The sequence below is a fragment of the Heptranchias perlo genome, chromosome 35 (assembly GCF_035084215.1).
Source record: "Heptranchias perlo isolate sHepPer1 chromosome 35, sHepPer1.hap1, whole genome shotgun sequence".
Lineage (NCBI taxonomy): Eukaryota > Metazoa > Chordata > Chondrichthyes > Hexanchiformes > Hexanchidae > Heptranchias > Heptranchias perlo.
The window spans coordinates 19470566-19490565 of record NC_090359.1 but is presented as its reverse complement, the minus strand read 5'-3'; the positions used below and the strand labels follow the sequence as shown (position 1 = coordinate 19490565).

The following is a 20000-nucleotide window of genomic DNA, read 5'->3' as shown; positions in this document are numbered from 1 at the left end:
CTCTACACTGTCCCATCAAACACTCCCAGGGCAGGTACAGGGGTTAGATACAGAGTAAAGCTCCCTCTACACCGTCCCATCAAACACTCCCAGGGCAGGTACAGCACGGGTTAGATACAGAGTAAAGCTCCCTCTACACTGTCCCATCAAACACTCCCAGGGTAGGTACAGCACGGGTTAGATACAGAGTAAAGCTCCCTCTACACTGTCCCATCAAATACTCCCAGGGCAGGTACAGCATGGTTTAGATACAGAGTAAAGCTCCCTCTACACTGTCCCATCAAACACTCCCAGGGCAGGTACAGCACGGGTTAGATACAGAGTAAAGCTCCCTCTACACTGTCCCATCAAACACTCCCAGGGCAGGTACAGCACGGGTTAGATACAGAGTAAAGCTCCCTCTACACTGTCCCATCAAACACTCCCAGGGCAGGTACAGCACGGGTTAGATACAGAGTAAAGCTCCCTCTACACTGTCCCATCAAACACTCCCAGGGCAGGTACAGCACGGTTTAGATACAGAGTAAAGCTCCCTCTACACTGTCCCATCAATGCGTCTCAGCTCCAATTGCAGGAGAGTGCCACCTACTGCACTAGCGTGCATTTCCCACACTCCAGTGGCCTGAATATTGGGGGCAATTTTGCTCTTTGGGCCCGTGACCACTCGGAACTAACCCTCCACGGCCTCGACCCCCTCCCTATCTCTGTAACCTCCTCCAGCCCTACAACCCTCCGGGGACTCTGCGCTCCTCCTATTCTGGCCTTTTGCGCATCCCCGATTTCTGTCCCTCCACCATTGGCGGCCGTGCCTCCATCTGCCTGGGCCCCGAGCTCTGGAATTCCCTCCCTGAACCTCTCCGCCTCTCTCCTCCTCCTTTACGGCGCTCCTGAAAACCTACCTCTTTGACCAAGCTTTTATGTCACCTGTCCTAATATCTGCTTGTGTGGCTCGGTGTCAAACTTCATCTGCTAATCGCTCCTGTGATGCGCCCTGGGACGTTTATGACGCCGTATAAGTGCAAGTCGTTGTCGTAGAGACTGATAAACACATTCCACGTTGGTCTCTTACGGCCCCAGCAGAGGGACCAAATCTGGGCACAGGGTCCAGAGGTGAAAGGTCGGCGTCTAACCCATTACGCCTCCCAGTCCCGCCAAACCCTCCTTCCCCCCCACCCCTCTTTCCCCACTTGGTATTTTATAAGAACATAAGAAATAGGAGCAGGAGTAGGCCAATCGGCCCCTCGAGCCTGCTCCGCCATTCAATAAGATCATGGCTGAACTGATCCTAACCTCAAATCGAAATTCATGTCCAATTTCCTGCCCGCTCCCCGTAACCCCTAATTCCCTTTACTTCTAGGAAACTGTCTATTTCTGTTTTAAATTTATTTAATGATGTAGCTTCCACAGCTTCCTGGGGCAGCAAATTCCACAGACCTACAACCCTCGGAGTGAAGAAGTTTCTCCTCATCTCAGTTTTGAAAGAGCAGCCCCTTATTCTAAGATTATGCCCCCTCGTTCTAGTTTCACCCATCCTTGGGAACATCCTTACCGCATCCACCCGATCAAGACCCTTCACAATCTTATATGTTTCAATAAGATCGCCTCTCATTCTTCTGAACTCCAATGAGTAGAGTCCTAATCTACTCAACCTCTCCTCATATGTCCACCCCCTCATCCCCGGGATTAACCGAGTGAACCTTCTTTGTACTGCCTCGAGAGCAAGTATGTCTTTTCTTAAGTATGGACGCCAAAACTGTATGCAGTATTCCAGGTGCGGTCTCACCAATACCTTATATAACTGCAGCAATATCTCCCTGTTTTTATATTCTATCTCCCTAGCAATAAAAGCCAACATTCCGTTGGCTTTCTTGGTCACCTGCTGCCCCTGCATGCTAACTTTTTGATTTTCTTGCACGAGGACCCCCAGTTTTGAGCGAGGTTGGCATAGACTGACTGCAGTTGCCTGGCTGTCTCTCTGTCTCTGCTGATGATGAGGAGCAGCTGCACAGCTGGTCAGGATTAAATAACAGCTGCGGTGATGTGTCCTGTCCGACAGGGACTGTTACTGATCCGGGAGCTGGCTCGCCAGCCAGGAAGGAGCTTGGGAAATGAGGACGGAAAGGCAGTGGTTTAACCGAACATCAAGAGAGAAAAAAGCAAACAGGGTGCGGAGGGAGTCGGGGCGCCAACCCTGGTCGGACGCCATCCCGGAGGTTTCGTCACATGGCCCAGTGGCAGGAGGGTCGGTAACCAGAGGGCACAGGCTGATCGGCAGAAGAGGGAGCGTTTTCTTGTTACGCAGGCAGATTCAGTTGTAACTTTCTAAAAGGGAATTGAAGGGAAAGAATTTACAGGGCTGTGGGGAAAGAGCGGGGGAGTGGGACTAATTGGATAAACTCTTTCAAACAGCCAGCATGGGCATGATGGGCTGAATGGCCTCCTCCTGTACTGTACCTACTATGATACTATGACCTCCTGTCTTCAACCGTCCCGCCACCCCCCCCTCACTCTCCTGCCATTGGTCAGCCAATACGTCCATCCTCGTGACGCCCCGCCTTCCCATGCCAATTCGAAAGCCGATTGGATGATTCTTGACCGTGGGTTAAAACAACCTTTGTCCGCCCCGCCACCGTCAATATTTGAATAACTAATAAACAAAAGCGTTCGACGCAAATGATTAAAAATACACACAATTATTTTGAATGCCCGCTGTGATTTTTCCTCCCGGGTGTTTTCGCTGGCAGCGGTTGTCCTGGAGATTAATCTTCAATTCCTGGAGACTCCAGGGGCAATCCTGGAGGGTTGGCAACCCCTAGGAGGGAGGGACTGTAATGACGGTGACACAGGCCCCTGGGCTGTGGGAGTGCAAGGCACAGGAAGTGGAGGTGGGGAAGGGAATAGAGCGCGGATTTGCACGACTTAAGAGGCTGAGCGAGGGTGGGCGTTTGAGAATTGGCGTCAAGAGAGAACTAGCTCCTGACTGGCTGGAACAGAGTCAACATTTCAGGTTGATGGCCTTTCATCAGAACTGGAACAGATTTTGAGCAAGTTCAGAGCCAGGGGAAAAGGGAGAGGTCTGCGATTATGGTGGAGCCACTAACACCTCCAACTTAAAATTCTCATTCTTGTTTTCAAATCCCTCCATGGCCTCGTCCCTCCCTATCTCTCCAGCCCTACAACCCTCCCAGATCTCTGCGTTCCTCCAATTCAGGCCTCTTGCGCATCCCCTGATTTCCTTCGCTCCACCATTGACGGCCGTGCCTCCAGCTGCCTAGGCTCTAAAGCTCTGGAATTCCCTCCCTAAACCTCTCCGCCTCTCTCTCCTCCTTTAAGACGCTCCTTAGAACCTACCTCTTTGACCAAGCTTTTGGTCAACTGTCCTAATATCTCTTTTATGCGGCTCGGTGTCAAATCTTTGTCTAACGCTCCTGTGAAGCGCCTTGGGGGCATTTTACTATGTTAAAGACACCGTAAAAATGCAAATTGCTGGAGGGCAGGGAGGGTCAAGCAACAAAATGGATGATGGTGCAAGGCAAAAGCAGATGATAATGAGTTAAGTATACAGAGAGGAAAGATGGGTCCAGAGAAGGTGGGAAGGTTTGTGACAGAATAACAGAGGAGGAGGAGGGAGGCATGGACTGTTCCCATCCAATATTCCCCCCACCCCACTTCTGCCCTCATTAACCCTACGTTTCTCTCTCCACACAGATGCTGCCTGATCTGCCTGAGCATTTCTGGTTTTTATCTCAGATTTATGGCACCTGCAGAATTTTGCTTTTGGGGTTATTTTTCCCCAGGACTGGTTGTGTTGTTGAAGAGAAGGCTGAGGGGTGACCTGATCGAGGTCTTTAAGATCATGAAAGGGGTTCGATAGGGTGGACGTAGAGAAGGTGTTTCCACTTGTGGGGGAGACCAGAACCAGGGGGCCATAAATATAAGATAGTCACTAATAAATCCAATGGGGAATTCAGGAGAAACTTCTTTACCCAGAGAGTGGTGAGAATGTGGAACTCGCTCCCACAAGGAGTAGTTGAGGCGAATAGTGTAGATACATTTAAGGGGAAGTTAGATAAACACATGAGGGAGAAAGGGATAGAAGGATATGCTGATAGGGTGAGATGAAGTAGGGAGGGAGGAGGCTCGTGTGGAGCATAAACACTGGGACAGACCAGTTGGGCCGAATGGCCTGTTTCTGTAAGGTAGTTTCGATGTAGCCTGGATGAGAACTTGACCGTTAGAGAGATGGGTCACGATTTTTACAGGGGCGGGTGCGGGGGAGGGGGAGGGCTTGTTGGGGGAATGGGGAGGGCGCGGGGTGGGGGGAGCCCAGTGAGGTTTGGCCCTGCCGAACTTAACGGCAAGGCCTCGATTTAAATAGAACTTCCTGGCCGGAGGGGCGGGAGCGGGAGAGTTTGGCCGCTGTCGGTTCCCCGTGGGAACAGTTCCCCCGGCGGTCAGTGGCTGGAGAGCATTTCTTCGCGTTGCACAATCGTTGGGGAGGCCCAAGGACTGGGTGGGCGGAGGAGGGGGAGGGAGAGGGGAGAGCAATCCTGCTCCTCCTGGCCCACAAGTTGCCCAAAGAGCAGGACATTTTTAAGACGTACCTGGACCTCTTCTGACCGGTCTTCCCACCGTGGTTCTCCTGCTGAGGCCCCGTCTGCCCCCCCTCTCAGGTGGGTGTAAAAGATCCCACGGGCCACTATTGGAAGACGAGCATTGGGAGATCTCCCCGGTGTCCTGGGCCAATATTTACCCGTCAACCAAACAGAAGATCTGGCCATTTATCACGTTGCTGTCCGTGGGATCTTGCTGTGCGCAAATTGGCTGCTGCGTTTCCTACATTACAACAGTGACTACACTTCAAAAAAAACAACTTCATTGGCTGTGAAATGCTTTGGGACGCCCTGCAGTGGTGAAGGCCGCTGTATAAAGACAAGCCCTGTCATAGTTTCTCACAAAATGTACACGGCAGATTCCAATTGCTTTCTGCCCTTGTCTGTTTTTTTGATATATTTGTTCTTGGGGCACTTCCAGCACCTGGCCGATGAGCTCACCTGTGAGCCTTGAGAGTGAGTGCTGGCGGGATATTCGACCACAGTGGGCTTCACGGCCATGCCCGACCCCGTCCACAAACTTCCTAGCGGGGTTGGGAGGAGGTGGGTCCGCAGATAATGTCCTGGAGCGGCCCGGGGTTCCCACTCCCGGTGGCCGGAGGACTGCCATAGAAGACCCCAAACCTAGGACCTCCCTGCCCTGTCCCGGGACGCCACGACTACCCTCAGTCTCCCCCCTCCTCGCACCCCTGGGTGATCTGGTTCCCACGCATAGGCATTGTAGGTGGCATGGTTTCTTTTTATCGTTGACTCTCGGGGATGTGGGCGTCGCTGGCACGGCCGGCATTTATTGCCCAATCTCCGAGTTGGCCCTCGAGAAGGTGGCGGTGGTGGTCGGCCATCTTCTTCAACCTCTGGGTTGAGGTTTTGAAATGGCGGAGTGGCTCGCTTGGCCCACTTCAGGGGGCAGTTAAGAGTCAACCACGTTGGTGCGGGGCTGGAGTCACGTCTAGGCCCAGACCGGGTAAGGACGGCAGGTTTCCTTCCCCTAAAGGGGTAGCTCGATGAACACCTGAGGGGGAAAGGAATAGAAGGATGATAGGGTGAGATGAGGTAGGGAGGGAGGAGGCTCTTGTGGAGCATAAACACCGGCTTGGACCACATGGGGTGAGTAGGAACATCGGAACAGGAGTCGGCCATTCAGCCCCTCGTTCCTGCTCCACCATTTGATAAGATCATGGCTGATCTGTGATCTAACTCCATATACCCACCTTTGGCCCGTATCCCTTAATACCTTTGGTTGCCAAAAAGCTATCTATCTCAGATTTAAATTTAGCAATTGAGCTAGTATCAATTGCCGTTTGCGGAAGAGAGTTCCAAACTTCTACCACCCTTTGTGTGTAGAAATGTTTTCTAATCTCGCTCCTGAAAGGTCTGGCTCTAATTTTTAGACTGTGCCCCCTACTCCTAGAATCCCCAACCAGCGGAAATAGTTTCTCTCTCTCCACCCTATCCGTTCCCCTTATGGCCTTGGAAGAGTTTGGTGATCTCGATTGAGGACAATGACCATTCGGTTTTGGTGCAGTGACTATATTGCCTCTTTTTTTAAAAAAGATAAATTTTTCAACGAGGCGGGAGCAGCAAATCGTTCCTCTAAACTGGTTCCGTCACGCACGACAATGAAAGGTCATGTCGCGCGTAAAGAGTCCTCTTCGCATCTCACCAGTGAGGGCCAGGGTCTCCCTCGTCGTGCTTGCCCATCCTCCCCTCAGCCCCTCCCTCCCCCCCCTCCCGTTTGTTTCCATGGCAACGAGCACGTTCCCATCTGGTGCCCTTTCCTTTTGTGTGTGGGGGAGGGGGGTGTGTATTGGCACGGTTGCCAACTCTGGTTGGCCATATTTCTGGAGGTTGTATCACATGACCTCCCGGTCAAACAGTTCTTTCTACCCCCTCCCCCCCCGTCATCTCCGGTATTTTTAAGAACTAATAAACGAAAGTATTGAATGAAAAAAAAACTATTTATTTTTAATGCCCCCCCCAATATGATTCTTTCTCCCGGGCGTTTTGCTCAAAGCAGTGTCCGGGAGATTAATCTTTAATTCCTGGAGACTCCAGGGACAATCCTGGAGGGTTGGCAACCCTAAATGCTGGCTGGGGAAATATTGGCTTTGGGAAATGAGTCATTGGCGATGATTTGGGTCACTGTTCAGTCAGGTCCAAGCATTCCCCTTGGGTCAGTTATCACAGGGGGCCCAACAGTAACATTGCCCTCAATAATGTACCACTGTGTTTATTGTGACCAATTTTTGTTGGGTAAGGGTATTAAGGGTTACGGAACCAAGGCAGGTAGATGGAGTTAAGATACAGATCAGACCATGATCTAATTGAATGGCGGAACAGGCTCGAGGGGCTGAATGGCCTCCTCCTGTTCCTATGTTCCACAGTCCCTGCCCTGGGAACGGCACCCTCTCTTAGTTATGATAATCCCACTGCCCATTCTGTCAAATTTGGGCCCGTTGTTGGAGGAGAGGGTGCCTGCCCGCAGTCTCCTCACGTCCATGATCCACTTGGATGACTCTTAACGCCCTCCGGAGCGGCCTAGCAATGGCTAACCCACCACCTCGGGGCAACTAGGGACGGGGCAACAAATGCCAGCCTCGCCCACACTTCCCGAGAGCAGATATAGTAGAAGGGACTTTCCGTCTGTCCGGGCTGGACTCCCACTGGTCCCTTCTCACTGGAGAAGTGTCAGCTATCTGAGCCATGACTCTCGGGCCCTAGTCCAGAACTATAGAGGCCTGGGCCTAACTCGGGGTTCCTATAGCAACCAAGCGGCCAAATGAATCCATGCAAGGTGGTGACACCAACTGGTTTTGAGGGGGTGGAAATCCTTGTTTGTGTTTGTATTAATATAATTTTTAATATATTAGGGAACATTCACAGTGCCCATCCCGACACAATAACTAACAGGAAACTTTTACCCCTCAACTTGTCAACCCAACTCCTGTACCGGGGGGTTAACCAAAAGGGGTCGCCAACCCTCCAGGATTGTCCTGGAGCCACCAGGAATTGTAGATTCATCTCCAGGACAACTGCTGCGAGCAATATTCTCTTCAAGCATTTATTAATGATAAAAATGTTGGATAGAAGGCTGTTTGACTGTCGAGCGTCATCCAATCGGGAGATTCGAAGCCTGTTTGCCTGCTTATCGGTGCGGGAAGGCCGGGCTCCGTGTCGGGCGACCAATGGCGGGAGTGTGGGGGGGCGGTTTGAGGTCCTGTGATGGAACCTCCAAGAATGCATCCGCCCACTAACCGCTAACTAGGCCCCAAAATCTGGCTTCATGTCACTTTGCGTGGATCAGGAATCTCTCCTCTAGCTGCAGTTGAGTCTTCATTAGCTGCGTCAGGTGGACAACGTTGGCCTATCGGGGATTCACCTGTTTTTGGGGGATAAATCTACCAGCCTGCGAGATTGCACACGGTCTATCGGGAGGAGAAGGGATCGCAGGCTGGCGGTCCCATCTCCCCATTCCATGCTTCTCATCTTCTGGCCTAGTTTCTTTATGCCTCTCACCCACCCTCCCTCCCCACCTTGAATCTCAAGCCACAACCAAGGCCTAGTGTGTAACCTGGGCAACGGTTACTTCCAGCAGCCTTCACGCACGTTACACATTATCCCCCTCGAGGGCTCAGTCGCCCGGTGCAGGGGAAGATCTGCTTCGTTCAGCCTTTGTACGGGGAGATGCCACCATTTTCTTTTTGACCAAAACTGAATGGGGGAGGACGAGGCAGGAGCGGCCTTGAATTCTGAGGATTGTTTTGCTCCAGATGCAAAATCTTAAGAACTAATGCCTCCAAATGGCGGTGGGTGGGGGGGCAGGGAGGGACTTCTGACTTATAAAATGGCCTCTTGGTGTCTGATTTATGTACATATTATTTCAAATCTTTGTAGGATGCACATTTCCCCTCTGCGAACCTTACTTCCTGTTGTCGCAATTTTTGGACCTGCTTTTCTGTCAACATTTCCCATTCAATTTTGCTATGTCAACAGTCACGGCGTCGTTGGCTGCCAGTTCCCAAAGTCTTCCAACCCTGCCGCCCCCAACTTTACAATCGACAACTGACGGTGGGAGAACCTCAAGGGCGATCTTCCAGTAGAAAAAGGGGCAATTGAGTTTTGGGACCCAGGCCGACGCCAACCCCTTGCCCCCTCCTCGCCTCCCCACTGAGCCAAACAGGGCCCAGTGACGCACAAGCATCTTCGTGTCTGAAAATGTAAAGGCAAAAGGCACCCGCTTAAGTAGAAGTTCTGCACCCGACTCCATTTATATGAGAGATAAATTAAAAAATAAATAATTGAATGACTGTACAAGCTTGTCACATACAATTTTCTTTTTGCACCCACAATCATTAAAACTGTACTCAATAAAATTATTTCATTATTATAGGCTACATAAGATGCTTTTTGAGATACTACGAGATATAGTATAATGGATTTTTAAAAATTATTCTAATTATTAGTATTCCGGACAGGGTTGCTTAGCAACAGAACCAGGACCAAACCTGTTGGCCAACTAAAGTTTATGTCTGGGTGGACAGTGCAAAAAATTGATTGGTTAATAACAGCACGGATGGGGCTCCAGATGCAAGGGCCAAGCCTTGCCCCCCCTCCCCGCCCCCAAATGGAGACGGCCCAGTCTTAGGATCCACTTGCGGTAAGATGCATCGTTTCCCGGTCGCCCGTACGCCGTTGTTTTACGTGCCCGGTGACTCTGGAGGTCACCAGTGTGTTTACTAAGTGCGTTGGGTTTCTCCTCCGTCACCCCCCTCCCCCGCTCCCCCCGCTCCCCCTACCCCGGTGTCTGGATTTCTACCTTTCCTGCGAGTTTCCAGAATTAGCCGCTGGTCGGAAATTAGCCGCCATTTTACCACACGCGCGCAGAAGGAATTCCCGGACACAGCGGCTTTAAGGTGGAGTCGTTAAACGCGACGGTACTGGGGGGGGGCGGGGGGCGTATACGGCTCTCGTCAGTCAAGTCGATCCAATATGGCGGACAATTAAAGGAACCTTGACGCCTTTGAGGACACGGGGTTAACGTTGGGGTAACAAGAAGAGGGAGGCCTCGGGCCTGGAGGTACTTGATGGGGACACAAAGAGAAAAGGGAAATAGTTCAACGTCTTGCCAGAGACACCCCTCGTCTCAGTAAGTATTCACATGTAAATACATTTTATAAATACAGGTATATATTAAATAATGTCGTCATCTTTGGTTGGTGCAGGTGTGGAATATTGGAGCGGTGAAGCCTGGTACCACACAGTGGTGAGAGCTCGTTCAGTACACTCACGCCCACTCTGCTGGGGGCCCTGATCTCGGCCTGTAAGGGAGGTTGGCAGATCTGGACCGTGAAGCCTCCCCCTCGCAGTCAGTGAAGGGACGTCAAAGGGAGCCTGAACAACTCTCGTGCGGCCCAAGGCCTCCGAGGCGCTCCCGGCCTCGGGGAGGCGCGCGTGAGGGGGCAGAGAGGGCCGCCCGGTCGCTGGGCTCAATCCCCAATCTGCGCTGGGCTGGCTGCTACCGGGTGCTTGCAATTAATTCGGATGCTACAATTGGCCCTCAGCACGCCTCGGTGGATTGGGAAGGGGAATAAAATCAGCCCGAGGGTTCCTATCTATTGACCCCCCCCCCCTCTGCCCCAACCCCGCCGGAAAGTAAATGGGAGCGAATGTCAGATGGGAATGGGGAGGGGATTTGATCGCGATGCCCCTTGTAGTCGAATAGCCGACTGACATTCACACGTAAAAGGCTGGTCACTCGAGTGAGGTAGTTAAGGGTGTTCCCCCCCCCCCCCCCAGCCAGATCCGGGTTGAGGGGTGGAGGGGAGAGGGGGGAGGAGTGAAAGTTCCCCATAACCCGGAAAAATACCACCAGAACATGTCAAATCGATCTTTTTTTTATGTAGATATCAGGACCTGCGTCTTGGGTAAAAACAGGAATTAACCATCGGTTGGCCAGCAGTGCGATTGGTTCGGTTCTGTTTCAGTTGCAGTTATCCCAAGGAGTCCCTGCACATGGGAGGAGATAGATTACTGAGTGAGGGGTCATTCGGCGTGGGCCCAGCCCTCAAAGGCTTCATTTGATGGTGATGTTCAGCATTTGTACGTCTGACCCAGAGGACAGAGGGTTTTGAGGTTTATATTTACACCTCGATGTACTTGTCACATCTGTCGGATGAAGCTGAACACTTTAGTTGCATGTTGTGTTCTAATTGATATGTGTGTTTGTTATGAGTCTGACAGAGAGAGAGAGAGAGAGAGACAGAAACACACACACACATAGAGTCAGACATACAGACACACACACACACAGAGTCAGACATACAGACACACACACACAGAGTCAGACATACAGACACACACACACACACAGAGTCAGACACACACACACACACACACACAGAGTCAGACATACAGACACACACACACACAGAGTCAGACATACAGACACACACACACAGAGTCAGACATACAGACACACACACACACAGAGTCAGACATACAGACACACACACACACAGAGTCAGACATACAGACACACACACACACACACACACAGAGTCAGACATACAGACACACACACACAGAGTCAGACATACAGACACACACACAGTCAGACATACAGACACACACACACACACACAGAGTCAGACATACAGACACACACACACACAGAGTCAGACATACAGACACACACACACACAGAGTCAGACATACAGACACACACACACACACACACACAGAGTCAGACATACAGACACACACACACAGAGTCAGACATACAGACACACACACAGTCAGACATACAGACACACACACACACACAGAGTCAGACATACAGACACACACACACACAGAGTCAGACATACAGACACACACACACACACAGAGTCAGACATACAGACACACACACACAGAGTCAGACATACAGACACACACACACACAGAGTCAGACATACAGACACACACACACACACACACAGTCAGACATACAGACACACACACACACACACAGAGTCAGACATACAGACACACACACAGAGTCAGACATACAGACACACACACACAGAGTCAGACATACAGATACACACACACACACACACAGAGTCAGACATACAGACACACACACACACAGAGTCAGACATACAGACACACACACACACAGAGTCAGACATACAGACACACACACACACACAGTCAGACATATAGACACACACGCAGAGTCAGACATACTGACACACACACACACACACAGAGTCAGACATACAGACACACACACAGTCAGACATACAGACACACACACACAGAGTCAGACATACAGACACAGTCAGACATACAGAGTCCGACATACAGAGAGAGAGACTCAGATGCACAGACAGAGGGTCAGACAAACATACACAGAGTCAGACGTACAGAGAGACAGACAGATACAAAGAGAGAGGGATAGATTTGCCGATGGGTTCACACGGAGGGGGCTTTCTCCGGGGGGTGAGGGGTGTGCACCAGAGCTGACTCTGCCCTCGCCCACGGTCCCCTCACACCCACACTCTCTAGGGGAGGGGGTCACTGCTTAGCGATCGGGAGCATCCACACTGGCCGATTCCCTTCCTCTCCTTGACCCTAGCGTACTGAGGCCAACAGTAGCATGTCCCCCTGCCTCACCCTCCTCCCCCCCTCACAAAATCACCCGACTCAGCACAGACTAACAATGTAAACTGGGACATTCAGCTACAGGAGGCTCTTGTGTCATGAATCATTAGGCCATTGGGGAGACTCACTGGAAAGCCCAGAGGAAGCCATGTCTGGGAGCTGGATATGGTCAAACGAGGTGGTTACCATTCACTTCCTACTCCCCCCCTCGCCCCTCCCCATCGTGCACACCCCTCCCCCCCTCTCCCCATTCCTCCAGGGCACCCGGCCACAACTTCTGAGAAGCTTTTATTCCTTTCAACTTTTGTTTGTTTTCTTTTGGAGAAAGGAGCTGCTTTTTCTCAGGACAGATTATTCGATCAGCACCAAACACTCCCAGGGCAGGTACAGCACGGGTTAGATACAGAGTAAATCTCCCTCTGCACTGTCCCATCAAACACTCCCAGGGTCAGGTACAGCACGGGTTAGATACAGAGTAAAGCTCCCTCTACACTGTCCCATCAAACACTCCCAGGGCAGGTACAGCACGGGTTAGATACAGAGTAAATCTCCCTCTGCACTGTCCCATCAAACACTCCCAGGGCAGGTACAGCACGGGTTAGATACAGAGTAAATCTCCCTCTGCACTGTCCCATCAAACACTCCCAGGGTCAGGTACAGCACGGGTTAGATACAGAGTAAAGCTCCCTCTGCACTGTCCCATCAAACACTCCCAGGGCAGGTACAGCACGGGTTAGATACAGAGTAAATCTCCCTCTGCACTGTCCCATCAAACACTCCCAGGGCAGGTACAGCACGGGTTAGATACAGAGTAAATCTCCCTCTGCACTGTCCCATCAAACACTCCCAGGGCAGGTACAGCACGGGTTAGATACAGAGTAAAGCTCCCTCTACACTGTCCCGTCAAACACTCCCAGGGCAGGTACAGCACGGGTTAGATACAGAGTAAATCTCCCTCTGCACTGTCCCATCAAACACTCCCAGGGCAGGTACAGCACGGGTTAGATACAGAGTAAATCTCCCTCTGCACTGTCCCATCAAACACTCCCAGGGCAGGTACAGCACGGGTTAGATACAGAGTAAAGCTCCCTCTACACTGTCCCATCAAACACTCCCAGGGCAGGTACAGCACGGGTTAGATACAGAGTAAAGCTCCCTCTACACTGTCCCATCAAACACTCCCAGGGCAGGTACAGCACGGGTTAGATACAGAGTAAAGCTCCCTCTACACCGTCCTTACTTCTGCCCTGGATGGGACAGGGGAGCGAGCCTGGGATCTCCCATGTCTGTATTGCACTGAGCTGAGCCCCACGAGTGATGCATTCACGCACTGAGGCATGGAGAGGGGCATTCTCAATGATTTAAAGAAGCAGTTTGTTTAAAATCTGCGGGGAGGTCAACGCATTCAGGGCTTCTCGCCCAAACTCCCGCTCTATCTCTCTCTTTCCCACCATTTCAAAATTCTGCAACTCCTTCCCCCTTCCTTGCACCCCAAAGGCATCAGCTTTGTAAAGCCAGAGATTGACATCCTCCCCAGCCACCCCTCCCCTCGTTGGCTCTTGCTGCCCCTTCACCGATGGGTGCCTTGGGTTCGGAGTCCTCGTCTGGCACCTCACCTGGTTGGGCAATCTCTGATAGTGAGAGGCCAGAGGGCCGGGCCTAGAGCTTGGGGACAATGCAGAGGGAGCTTGCTGAGCATGTTGGAGTTTCTGTTGGTTTAACCTTTATTGGGGAGGGGGGGATTAGTTGGGGGAGGCGGGGGGTGCAACGGGAACGTGAGAATATTGGAGAGGATGTTCCCCTGATTGGGCAGGATGGACAGAAGCCAACGATTGATTGTACTTGGTGGAGGGACAGGGCTCGATGGGCCTTTTCTTCTTAATTGTCTCTTTCTGCTACCCTACCTTGCTTGGAGTGCACTGCCGTCAACAAACAGTAAATGAGGCAAGTTCTCTCCAGGTCCTGCACCGTCATCCTTGACCGAAAAGAGAAAGCAACATGTTCAAAACATCAAAATCCCCTCCCTTGTCCCCTCTGGCCGCCTGTCGAAGGGACATGGCGTAGACGGCTTGCTCCCGAGGCAAGTCTGGCCGTGTTTTCTCCATCGACGATTGGCCATCTGTGCCCACATGATGCAGAGTCATGCCTCAGCTCCCAATGCAGTCCTCTCGGAGATCAGTTGCCCTGTTTTATCGGTGTGTGTGTGTGTGTGTGTGTGTGTGTTTTTCAAGGCTCAGACTGGTTAAGCGCAGACGAGATGGGGGGGGGAGAAAGGAAATGGGGGGGGGGACAAATTACAATCGAGGCTTCCCGAGCCCAAGTTGAGACCCGTCGTCCTAGGCCCCAAGCCGAGGTCTGGTCCGTGGAGTTCAAAGGTCGCGGTTACACAGGGGGCGGCGGAGGCTGGGGGAGACGCCGTCAGATCGCCGTGTCCCACAGGACGGTGTGCTGCCGCTGGCAGGGGGGGGTTCCGGTTTTCCGAGAGTCCATGCCTTTCTTCCAGCTGGGGAGGATGGGCATGCTGTCCTGTTTGCATAGGCTCCGTTCCGGCCTCCGCCGAGCTTTGATCTCTTTGCAGAGGCAGCGCTTGCGTTCGATAACCTCCAAAAGCTTCCCGTCCTTCTCCCTCGGGCCCTGCTGAAGGGGCTGGTGAAAACTCTGCAAGGGAGAAGGGAACGAGTAAAATCATCTCCCTTTTCGATTCACCTCCGTTCAATAAGGAAAGACTCAAGGTGGAGTTATGTGAAGCTCTGGTTAGACCCCCATCTGGAGCACTGCGTTCAGTTCTGGGCACCGCACCTCAGGAAGGATATATTGGCCTTGGAGGGGGTGCAGTGCAGATTCACCAGGATGATACCGGGGCTAAAAGGGTTAAATTACAAGGACAGGTTGCACAGACTCGGCTTGTATTCCCTCGAGTGTAGCAGATTAAGGGGTGATCTAATCGAGGTGTTTAAGATGATTAAAGGATTTGAGAGGGTCGATAGAGAGAAACTATTTGCTCTGGTGGGGGGAGTCCAGAACAAGGGGGCATAACCTTAAAATTAGAGCCAGGCCGTTCAGGGGTGATGTCAGGAAGCACTTCTTCACACAAAGGGGAGTGGAAATCTGGAACTCTCTCCCCCAAAAAGCTGTTGAGGCCGGGGGTCAATTGAAAATTTCAAAACTGGGATTGATAGATTTTTGTTGGGTGAGGGTATTAAGGGTTAGGGAACCAAGGCGGGGAGATGGAGTTAAGTTACAGATCAGCCCATGATCTAATTGAATGGCGGAACAGGCTCGAGGGGCTGAATGGCCTCCTCCTGTTCCTATGTGGAAGATGAGGTAAACCAGGAAATAGTGACGTCAAGCTTAGACTTCCAAAGTCTGTAGATCAGGGGTGTCCAAAGTATGGCCCAGAGGTCACAGGCAGCCCTTAGGCCTGGCATTCCGGCCTACGAGGCCTAGGCTTCTCAGCACCATGCATTTCTACAGTGCCTTTCACAACCTCAGGACGTCCCAAAGCGCTTTACGACCAATGAAGTACTTTTGAAGTGTAGTCACTGTTGTAATGTAGGAAACGCAGCAACCAATTTGTGCACAGCAAGATCCCACAAACAGCAACATGATAATGACCAGATAATCTGTTTTTGAGTGATGTTGTTTGATGGATAAATATTGGCCTAGGACACCAGGGAGAACTCACCTGCTCTTCTTCGAAATAGTGGCCGTGGGATCCATTATATCCACCTGACAGGGCCTCGGTTTAACGTCTCATCCGAAAGACGGCACCTCTGACAGTGCAGCACTCCCTCAGTACTGAAGTGTCAGCCTAGGTTATGGGCTCGTGTCCTGGAGTGGGACTCGAACCCATGACCTTCCTGATTCGGAGGTGAGAGAGCTACCCACTGAGCCACCGACACAGTGAGGCAGTGCTGCGCTGTCGGAGACTCCCTCTGTCGGATGAGATGTTAAACCGTCTGCCCTCTCGGGAGGATGTAAAAGATCCCACGGCCACTATTGATGGAGGAGCAGGGTCTTGGGTCAAGAGTCTGCCAACATCACCAAAACCAATCAGCTGGACAGTCATCCCATTTACTGTTCGTGGGATCTTGCTGTGCTCAAATTGGCTGCCGTGTTTGCCCACATAACAACAGTGACTGCACTTCAGAAGCAATCCATTGGCTGTGGAGGGCTTTGGGACGTCCTCAGAATGGAGCTGTCTCTCCCTCTCTCTGCCCTTCCGACCCACTATCTGCTTTGATCTTCTCGCCCTATCTCTTTACTAGTTCTCTCTTTGATCTCGCTCTCTCTCTCACCCAGCCTCGGAGAACGGGAGCTGATCCCTTCTTCATACCTGGGTCGGGCTCTCTCGCGATTGACTGCACTGCCGCTGTAGGTGAGCCAGGGGGTGACGCACGCCTGACGTGGAGGCCGAGCGGCCCAGACGATGACCTAGAGCAGAGTCTGGAAATGAAGAGAGAGGGGAAGAGGGTTATCCAGAGACTCCATACGCTAAGGACGCTGTCAAATCCAAGATTAGGTCGCTAACTTGCTTCAGGTGAGTAACTATTGCACAGAGTAACTTGAAGACCAGATCTTCAGGAGGGTAGAGTCCATATTAAGAGTTGGATTTTCTTTTTTATTCATTCCCGTGATGTGGGCAAGACTGGCATTTATTGCCCACCTCTAGTTGCCCTGATTGTGGTTTGATACAACAACAACTTGCATTTATATAGCGCCTTTAACGTAGTAAAGTGTCTCCAAGGCGCTGCACAGGAGCGTTAGACAAAAATTTGACTCCAAGGCACGTAAGGAGATATTAGGACAGGTGACCAAAAGCTTGGTCAAAGAGGGAGGTTTTAAGAAGCGTCTTAAAGGAGGGGAGAGAGGCGGAGATGGTTTAGGGAGGGAATTCCAGAGTTTGGGGCCTAGGCAGCTGAAGGCACGGCCGCCCAATGGTGGGGCGATGAAAATCGGGGATGCGCAAGAGGCCGGAATTGGAGGAACGCAGAGATCTGGGAGGGTCGTAGGAGGTTACAGAGATAGGGGAGGAGGGATCTGAACACAAGTGTGATAATTATAAAATCGAGGCGTTCCCGGACCGGGAGCCAATGTAGGTCAGCGAGCACAGGGGGGTGATGGGAGAACGGGACTCGGTGCGAGTTAGGATACGGGGGCTGCAGAGCTTTGGATGAGCTCAAGTTTATGGAGGATGGAAGGCCAGCCAGGAGACTGAGTAACTTGTCAGGCCACTTGAGAGGGCAGTTAAGAGTCGACCATGTTGGTGTGGGGACTGGAGTCACGTGTAGGCCCAGACCGGGTAAGATCGGAAGGTCTCCTTCCCTAAAGTGAACCAGTTGGGTTTTTACGACAATCCAACCCAGCTCCACGGGCAATTTTACCGAGACCAGCTTTTTATTTCCCGAATTTGTTTTTTAAAACTGCTACAGTGGGATTTGAACTCATGTTCTACTGGATTACAAATCCAGGGCCTTTTAGGACTATTAGTCCAGTAGCATCCCCACTACACCACCGACTGAAAGGGATCAGCAATAAATGCCCCTTTTTATGTCCGACTAATCAATCGCCCAGGGCACTGCATACAATGATCAGGCATATCCTTCAGTTGAAGAGGAGTTAGAAGACAGGGAATAATTGACCAGGCCGATATATTATTTTTATACAATATTGTAATTTATGATTATTTATAGTTAAATAGCAAAACTTAAAAGGGCCATAATTTCCCGTGGTGGGCCATCGAATGGGGCCTGCGGTTAGTTAGACTCACCCTCCCAAGTTTAGGTTTTAAAATTTTATTTGCGTGGCACATTGCTGGAAGGGCGAGCTGATAACATCGCAGTGAAGGAAACAAGGACGCACCTGAGACCGGACTGAACAGGGCAAGTGACTGGGTACCTCCTTAACTGATCAGAAATAAACAGCGGAAGGACTGAGAAGGAGGGTGAATTAGAACGGGTGAAATTAGAAAGAGAAATAAAGAGAGGGAAAGATTGGATTAAGAGAGAGAGAGAGAAAAAAGACAGAAAGGAAAAGGTAAAAACCAAAAATGTTCATATTTAAAACATGACATTTTAAAAAGTCTCCAACAAGGACCTTCTCCGTTAATGGTAGGGCGTTGGGGAGAGTTATAGAACAAAGAGATCTCGGAGTACAGGTTCATAGCTCCTTGAAAGTGGAGTCACAGGTGGATAGGGTGGTGAAGAAGGCATTCGGCATGCTTGGTTTCATTGGTCAGAACATTGAATACAGGAGTTGGGATGTCTTGTTGAAGTTGTACAAGACATTAGTAAGGCCACACTTGGAGTACTGTGTACAGTTCTGGTCACCCTATTATAGAAAGGATATTATTGAACTAGAAAGAGTGCAGAAAAGATTTACTGGGATGCTACCGGGACTTGATGGTTTGACTTACAGGGAGAGGTTAGATAGACTGGGACTTTTTTCCCTGGAGAGTAGGAGGTTAAGGGGTGATCTTATAGAAGTCTATAAAATAATGAGAGGCATAGATAAGGTAGATAGTCAAAATCTTTTCCCAAAGGTAGGGGAGTCTATAACGAGGGGGCACAGATTTAAGGTGAGAGGGGAGAGATACAAAAGGGTCCAGAGGGGCAATTCTTTCACTCAAAGGGTGGTGAGTGTCTGGAACGAGCTGCCAGAGGCAGTAGTAGAGGCGGGTACAATTTTGTCTTTTAAAAAGCATTTGGACAGTTACATGGGTAAGATGGGGATAGAGGGATATGGGCCAAGTGCAGGCAATTGGGACTAGCTTAGTGGTATAAACTGGGCGACATGGACATGTTGGGCCGAAGGGCCTGTTTCCATGTTGTAATTTCTATGATTCTATGATAAGGGATGAGACTCCTCCACACTTGTAAAAGTTAATTTTCAGTACCTGAGCGATTGTTTCTGGCAGTAATTAAGACTTATCACGTTGTTAAACAGGTATTTCGACCGAAATGGACAAGACTTAAGTTTCTGTGGCGGGTTTAGTTTGTACCTGCCGCGCAAATACAGCAACTCCCCGCCGTTCAATGCATCTCAACGGTGAGGCAGGCAGAGAGATGCCGTTTTCGCGAAGCTAATGGCAGAGCAGCATATCTCAGACAGCAACTTTTTACACAGATTCAGGCATTTACACAGACTTCTGGATAACCACGTTTAACCGTTCATCTGCCCCTTGCCTGAAGTTGCTGTGCGATATTCGTTAACCTCGCTGTTATTTGGACAGCAGACTCTGGCCCGTTATTATTATTTGTTGCTAAGTAGCAAAATTTTATATAATTTGGGAGATAGAGTTGCTTGGAGGGGGGGTGTGTGTGTGTTTCTCTGGGGTATACAGAACTGAGGGGCCTCTGCTGACCGAGGGGCATAATTACATTGTGATTTCTTCTCTCAGAGGGTTGTGAATCTTTGGAATTCTCGATCCCAGAGGGCTGTGGATGCTGAGTCAACGAGAATCATCAAGGCTGCGATCGATAGATTTTTGGGAATCAAGGGATATGGAATCGGGCAGGAAAGTGGAGTTGAGGTCGAAGATCAGCCATGATCTGATTGAATGGCGGAGCAGGCTCGAGGGGCCGTACGGCCAACTCCTGCTCCTATTTCTTATGCTCTTGTGCGATACATTTGCGGAGGTGGTTCCCGTTATAAATGCAGAGGTAGGAATTTATAATGGGAAAAACGGACATTAAAGTTTTGACAGAAACTGGACAACAGGATGTGACGTGTACACAGACA

At 50.8% G+C, this 20000-nt stretch overlaps 1 protein-coding gene across 1 annotated transcript in view; it reads right to left on the bottom strand.

Annotated features, from left to right (window-relative positions):
- Positions 1-14678: 14678 nt before the first annotated feature.
- The window catches only part of LOC137302160 (neuronal tyrosine-phosphorylated phosphoinositide-3-kinase adapter 1-like), a 29523-nt gene continuing 24201 nt past the window's right edge, over positions 14679-20000 (bottom strand). Inside the window, exons 5-6 of the mRNA XM_067971826.1 lie at positions 16597-16706; positions 14679-14906 (exon numbers count right to left, since the gene is read on the bottom strand). Coding sequence (XP_067827927.1) covers positions 14679-14906; positions 16597-16706 — 338 coding nt within the window. The remainder of the gene's footprint in view (positions 14907-16596; positions 16707-20000) is intronic.